The 7,124-nt window shown below is 58.8% G+C and overlaps 1 protein-coding gene across 1 annotated transcript; it reads right to left on the reverse strand.

The window, feature by feature from the left end:
* Nucleotides 1-145: 145 nt before the first annotated feature.
* Nucleotides 146-6,899, reverse strand: ENDOU (endonuclease, polyU-specific). The gene is made up of 8 exons (XM_009583815.1): nucleotides 6,842-6,899; nucleotides 3,055-3,189; nucleotides 1,961-2,132; nucleotides 1,626-1,825; nucleotides 1,212-1,325; nucleotides 1,025-1,131; nucleotides 482-624; nucleotides 146-260 (listed from the first exon to the last, which is right to left on the reverse strand). Exons 1-8 carry the CDS (start codon nucleotides 6,897-6,899, stop codon nucleotides 146-148), a joined length of 1,044 nt encoding a protein of 347 aa, XP_009582110.1.
* Between the last annotated feature and the right edge of the window lie 225 nt (nucleotides 6,900-7,124).

The following is a 7,124-nucleotide window of genomic DNA, read 5'->3' on the forward strand; positions in this document are numbered from 1 at the left end:
CTCCTTCTGGTACCCTGCACTGGTTCTGCAGCGCGGCCATCCGCCTCCCACAGCAGGACCAGTCCTGCCCAGTGCCGCAGAGCCCTGGCGTGGGGCAGCCCAGGGCCCCAGAGTGGGGCTGCAGTTGCCCCCCCTTCTCCCAGCCTCAGGGCGAGATCACGTAGGCGGTGGCGATGTACTTCTTGCCGTTGCCGTAGGTGGACTTGGTCCAGGCGTAGGTCTGGATGCTGAGGCTGTAGCCGCCCAGGCTGAGGTGACATCTGTGGGGACACGCCTGTATCACAGCCCTGCTCCATCCCGGAGCCCCACAATCACCTCTCCGGGGGTCTCCCGGTGTCCCCACACCAGCCCTGCTCCATCCCCAGCCCTCCCCACCAGCGATGCCCCAGAGCTGTGCTGGGCTCTGATGGGGCTCAGGAGGGCACCGCTGGCTCCACGGCCAGAGGACAGACGGACGGATGCAGACAGGTACAGTACTTACGCTCTCCCAGGACGCGCGATGAAGCACAACGTGTACAGGCCAAACTCGAACTCGGGGCTGCAGCCGATGAAGGCAGAGCCCACCTCCTTGTAAAAGCCGTCCCAGCTGAACTGCAGCCCCAGCACCTCGGGGTAGGTGTCCCACTAGAGAAAAGGGGTTCGGGGATCAGACCCCCGGCTCCGCTTGGCTCCGGGTGTGGCAGGGCAGGGAATTCAAGCAAAGCCCATCTGCATATGAAGCCAGGCATCCTCACACCCTCTCCAGGGACAGATCCAGAGCAGCTTTCAGCTGGTCTGAGGGGCTGCCAGACAGAGCCCCCCAGTCTCAAATCTCTCCCTTGTGGTTTGGGAGCCCCTTTTGCCCATTGCGTCGTCTTTTCTGGCCCTGCCCACCCTGCCTCCATCCCAGGGTCCACACAGGGAGGCAGAGGGACGTGGCAGGATGAGCATCTCTGATGCTTCTGATTCGCCCCATTTGGGATGCGGCCGATTTGGGATGTTGCCGGCTCCCCCCGCCGGCCACAGACCCCAGAGGATCACTTACCGGCCCGTTGAAGTTGTGGCTGAAGTAGTTGACGATGCCCTGCTTTTCAAGGAGGTAGAAGCGAATCCAGTTGTGAAATCCAGACACCTTCCCTTTTTTCACCTCCCCTAAACACAAGCGAGACCCTGGGGTGAGCCTCCCAGGCCGGTGCTGCCCAGCACCCCCGTCCCACCGGCGCGGGCTCTACCTGAGAAGACGTGCTCGAAGCCGCTGGAGTCCTGCTCGCCGTTGCCTCTGGAGTAGAGGCCGAACCACATCTCCTTCAAATCGGCGACGAACTCCTGCTCGGAGTCGTAGCGGTCTGCAGGCAAGGTGGCATGGAGAGGTGGAGAGGTGGGAACAGTGTCCCGGGATGGGAGCACCGGGAGAGGCAGAGCCGGGGCTCCCCCCCATCCCTGACCCAGTCCTCTCCCTCAGGAACAATTCAGCTTTGCCCTGCTCAATTCTCCCATGTCCTGGCAGCTCTGGAGAGCCCACTCCCGTGCTCCTCCAGTCTGCATCCTCCCAGGTCATCTCCCACCCAGCTGGGGCTTTCCTTCTGGATGCCCAGTGTCCAGGGACCCCATTCCCCCCAGTCAGTCCTGTCCTGCTCCACACTCACTTTTTTTGTGGAGGAAGGTGAAGAGTTTCTTCATGAGCTCGGTTTTCATCACCTCCTTGAGGAAGTTGTCCTGCTCCCTCAGCTCCTCCGCCGTCACGTCCTCCTCCCTGCCAGTCGCCCTCTGGTAGTTGTCCAACAGCTTAATGAAGCTTGCGTAGGTGGGTTTGGAGAAAAGCTCCTCATTGACGTATTTGTAGAGCCTAGGAGAGTGCGGATCTTGCACTCAGCGGGGAAGCAGAGGTCCCTTCCAAAACCAGCCCTGCACCCTGCCTGGCTGGCTGGTCTCTGCCGTGGTGGCCCCTGGCCACCCCCCGAGGATGCTGGTGCACACTCACGGCTGCGGGGAGCGGTCCTCCCGGTCATCCGTCTCGTCGGGGGAGGCCTGGTACTGGGGGTTAATGGTGATGTCAGTCGGCCGAGCTTTGTTGTGATCTGCCTTGTAAAGCTGCTCTGAGACGTGCAGGAGGTCCTCGTCGGTGATGGCGTCCCAGCTGCTGGAGAAACCCTCTGCAAGGAGAAGCAGGAGGCTGGCAAGAGCAGGCAGCAGCTCCCGGGGCTGCAGATTAGCTGCCCACGGAGAAGCGAGGGTGATGCAGCACCTGATGCTGCACCGATGCACGGGTGTCACGATCCTGGGACACCGTGAGAGCCGGGTGCTCAGCACGGAGGGTTAAGGGGTGCAGGGGTGGCGGGGGGGTCCCAACCCTCACCAGCCCCACACCCTGGGGAGAAGAGCTGGCCACAGGGCTGCAGGCATGGGAGCCTTTCGTGAAGCACTGGGTGAGCTGGGAAGCATCAGCGCCCGTCTCCCAGGCATGACGCTGCTCTTTGCAACACGTCTGCTGGGATCTCCCACATTTTCGGTGCGCGGTGACCAGGGAACGCAAACGCCAGCTCGCCCCTGCCTCTGGCCGCTCTGCGCCTGCCTGCTTCACCCGGCTCCGGTGAAGGGAGAGAACGCAGGCGATGCCGGGGCTCTCCTGCACCGTCTGCTCAGCAACGACACGCAGTGGCTTGGAGCAGCCGGTGATGGGGCGGTACGGGCACAAACACGGCCAGAAACCAGCACGACGCCCCGATGCCATCAACCCCCAAGAGCCACGGGTGGCAGAGGAGCGAGCTGAGCTGCCCCGAGGCACGTGGGGTGAAACCAGGGTTTATTGCCCTTGGTCAGAAGCGGAGCTACTCACCGCGGGTGTGCGCTGCCTCCTCGGCCCATTCTCCACCTGCACGGAGCCGGGGAGAAGAAAAAGGAGCTCAGGGGGATGGAGACACGGGCTGGGGGCTGCCCAGGACCACACACCCAAATGCACAGCGGCGTGGACAGAGACACGCTTGCAACCAACCCCTTTGCACCCCGTAGCTGGGCTCTGGAAGCCTCATGGGGAGAGCAGCCCCCCGAGCCTCCCCGTCGCCCGAGGATGCTCACCGGGTCGGCAGTGCGTGTAGTAATCCTCGCAGCAGTTGCGGTACCTCTCGCACTCGGCGTTGCAGTGGCACTCGTCCTCCTCGCTGTAGGGCTCCTCGCAGCGTCCCTCGCAGGAGTCGGGGGCCGTGTACAGGTCTTTGGGAGAGGGAAGCAACAGCGTGGTCCGTGGGACGGACTGACCACCCTGCCCCATCCAGCCCATGACCTGGGACCCTCCTTCCTTCTGCCCACTCTCCCCTCCTGGGAGAGCCTGAAGGACCCGGCTCCTACCCTGCAGCTATTTGGGATTCTTTGTCAGCGTTTAGGGGTGGCATTTTGACCGGCTGAATCCTCGGGATGCACATCGCCATGGGTCACTCCTCTTTGGCCGTGGATGTCCACCACGTCAGGGCCACTTCACACCAGGAAACACGTTCTTGGTTCCCCACCATTAATTGCTCCTTCTGATTCACCCTTTTAATGTCAGGCTTAGCAGAAGTGCCCCAGGTCCTGCCGTCTCGGGGCCTGAGGAGGAGTGCCACATTCCAGACACACTTATTTGCAACCCGACCATCACTCTTTCTGCAATGCTGGGAAAACTGGGAACTCCTTCCTGAGCTATTTATATGATAAATGTGTCGTCAAGCATGTGCTTTATTACACATGGTGGCAAAGCTAAAAATAACACAGCAACTCAAGCTGTGCTTTGAATAGGGCGAGTGTCATGTCTCAGATGGACGATGGCCACTTGCCGTCCAGCAAAGAGGGGCTGTAGGAGACCAAGATGTTGGGTTTGTACTAAGAGACAGCCCAGAGATTGCAAGCTTAGGGAACGGGCCTTATCCTCTGTGCTGCCCATCAGCTCCTGACGAGAGGAATGGGACAGCGGGCAGCCCGAGAAAGGGATGCTTTCTCGGCGTCCCTTTGCTCCAGCCAGGAAGGTGACCATCTCCAAGGATGTGCTGAAAAGCCATGTCCCAACCAAGCTGCCAGCCTGCAAATTGATCCCTGGATGAAAGGGTGGTACTTTCCCTTGCAAACCTGCAATCACGCAACATCTTAAACACCTCTGGGTTGCCTGCCTTGAACTCCAGCAGATGAAACATGCCCTCAGGGCCAATCCTGATACAGCAGAGAGGAGAGTGACCTCCAAGTGTCACGCTTGCTGGCTTCTCTCTGCACCCGCCTTGCTTGCTCTGTTGTCTTGCATTTTACCCAAATTATTTGTGCTTTTCAGAATCACATAATCAAGGTCCCACATGTGATGGTGAGAGAGGAAGAACCTCTTCGCCCCACCAGCCAACCCAGCCCAGTTGACCATGCTGCAAGGGCACACTGCTGATTCCCATTTGGCTTCTTGCCACCAGGTCCTTTTCTGCAAATCCACTTTATAGCAAGAGGGGTGTTAGCAGGAAGGGGTTGCTCGAGATGTTCCTGGAGGCCATCTGCCCTTGGTGCTACTTCAGTCGCACCTTTGCTCGTACCGATGCAGGGAGAACTGGGAAGGGCCGCAGAGGGAAGGGGCACCCGTGGTTTGGGTGCTGAGTGATGCTCCTGGTGTCCAGACACCCTGGTCTCACCCTGCAGCCAGGTCTGGAGCTCTGATGTGGGTGGCAGCCGAGATCCCTGTCCCCAGGACGGCATCCCTCTCACTCCCAAAGCAGCAGTTCGATTAAGTCAACCTGAATCACGCATCCAGGCTCATTTTCTAGCAGCATTCCCAGAGGGATTGCGCAAGGCAGGAACCGCCCACACATAAGTCACCGCTGAGACGTTCCCAGTCTCGGGGCACGTGCTGCCAGAGCGTGTCGCAGCAAAACACCAATGCTGGGGCGTGCAGTGACTCAGCCGAGGCCGGGAGCCTTGCAGAGTCCTTGGAGGAGCGAGCTCAGCGTCGCCCCATTTCCCGCGGGGCTCAGCTGCAGGGTGCTGAGCTTCTCCCTGCCCGGGGAGCGCGAGCGGGGCAGGGGGGACGGCTGCAGGAGGGTGTTCGCCCCTCCGCACGCAGGCATGAACCTAAAGAGCTGCAGAGCAGTCGGCCACTCGTGACGGTCAAGTTTAAGAGGGGCTGTTGGAGCTTTTGGGGAGAGAAGGGCTGCTGGGAGAGCTAGCAATGCTGCAGCCAAGGGACAGTGGCCGGAGCAGAAGGACCCGGCCAGCAGTGCTCAGAAGAGTGCATCCGCACTCAACTACTCAGCCGATATTTGGCTGGTCCCGCCAGTAGATATTTTCTGGCTGGACAAATATTTCTTCCTCATTTTTAGCCCTTCAGCCAGATCCATCCCTCCCCGAGCACAGCTTTTTGGACAAGGACAAACTCATTTTCGTTTCTGCCAAAAAAGTTTTGACCGAGAAAACGGGGGTTATTTCCTGAGCAGCTCCATTCACCAAGGTGTGGGGAAATGTCTGAGACATGACGGAGCCCTCCCAGCGGCTCTCGGCTCGGTTTAGTACGTGAACATGAGCTACAGCTCGTGTCAGAGCTGCGTCCGTGAGTCTCTGTCCTGACTCAAGACCTCGCTGTGCTGTGCAAACACAGACGGAAGATCGACCCTGCCTCTAAAAGGGCCCATTTGAAGGACAAATCAACTTGCAACAAAAGAGCTATTGATAGTCTGAGCTCCCCAAATATTTAGTTACATGCTCCTGGCCCCCGAAACCACATATAACCCTGGGTGCAAGTTGCCTGTGAGATAATCAGGCAAAATCTCCCACCACTGTCCTGCCTAGCCGAGGATAAGTTATTACACGGTGGAGGTGTTACAGCTCAGACAGGTCCATCAGGGTGATGCTCTGGTAGCTCTGGTCCAACGCGTGTGCCAAGGACACACCACGACACAAGCCAGCGAAGCTGCCCAGCTTCCCAGCCACGGTAAGCCCAGTTATTCCTTCAAGCAACAATAACTTAGCACTTGCATTGAACAAGAGAGACCGTGGCAAATCCTCCTGCTTTCAGGGCAACCCAAGGGCTGGTTCGCAGCAGAAGCAGCTCCTCTTCTGCGCTGGCCTTGCAAAACTCCTCACCATTAATCCTGAGGGGAGTCATCTGCTTCTGAAACATCAGATACAGCCTGCTGGCAGCGTCAGAAGTGACGAAACTCCCTTCTTGCAAACAGATCACACTTCACATTTTGTGCAAGAAGACGGTAACGAAGGCACCTAGTCACATGCAGGATCCTGGTTAACCGGGAGCCAAAACCTGATGCCCACAAGCCACTCCTTGTTGCAGCACCTGCCTTAAAGACAGAGCTATTCTTTATCGTCTCTCCAAGCCTCCTCGTAACAACCGCAGAGTCGTGAAGGGCAAAACACTGAGTTCATGCTGCATTTTCCATTGCATCCCACTGGCTCCTCTGCTCACCTCCAGCTGCCACGGGGGGGATTGTGGACAAGGTATTAGAAAAATATTTCCCTTCGTCCTCCCGCAGCGTGGGAGGATGGAGGAGCCAGAGGAAGGAGGGCTTGCACGACAAAAGCACAGCAAGATGCACTAGGAAGCAACTGGTGGACAAGGCTAAAGACCAGGGGAAGTCCCAACCCATTAAAGAGAAGGATAAACCACCCTCATCACCAGCTGAGGCTCCCAGAGCTCGAGGAAGCCCTCCGGCATGAAAACATCCCTCACCCTTTCCCCTGTGAAGCTCTGCTGGATCCAACCTCGCAAGGAACCAGCTGCGCCAGTACAGCCGAGCTCCTGGCTTACGGCAGCGCCCTCAGCACCATCTGCTTTCAGCCCATCGTTGGCCCCTTACCATCGGATGCACCAGCTGGTTTAGCCCCTCTGCCAAAGCAAGGCTCCATTACTCACTGCCAGACACGCAGCCCAGGGCTATTCCTGCCCCAACAAGGAGGATCCAGATCTTCATCGTCCCGTAGACGGCAGGTTAGGTGTTTCGGAGCGTCCCGGAGAGCAGGTTGGGAATGACGGGGCTCCCTGGCGCTCCCTGCTATATGTGGGTTCCCTGGAAGTGTGGAGGGGAGGGAGGAGCGTGATGCCACCGAGGACTTCACGGGAAGGGTGCACCCAAACTGTGCCAAAACTCATTATGCACGCGGCTTAATTATAGGCTGCCCGGAGTGGGAGGAGGGCT

Source organism: Fulmarus glacialis, unplaced genomic scaffold (assembly GCF_000690835.1).
Source record: "Fulmarus glacialis isolate BGI_N327 unplaced genomic scaffold, ASM69083v1 scaffold22040, whole genome shotgun sequence".
NCBI lineage: Eukaryota > Metazoa > Chordata > Aves > Procellariiformes > Procellariidae > Fulmarus > Fulmarus glacialis.

Excerpts from the sequence above, each read along its gene's own strand:
- ENDOU (XM_009583815.1), bottom strand. The coding sequence starts at position 6,899 with ATGAAGATCTGGATCCTCCTTGTTGGGGCAGGAATAGCCCTGGGCTGC. Across the intron at positions 1,132-1,211 it reads CTTCGAGCACGTCTTCTCAG|GGGAGGTGAAAAAAGGGAAG; the intron begins GTAGAGCCCGCG and ends GCTTGTGTTTAG. Across the intron at positions 625-1,024 it reads GCCACAACTTCAACGGGCCG|TGGGACACCTACCCCGAGGT; the intron begins GTAAGTGATCCT and ends CCTTTTCTCTAG.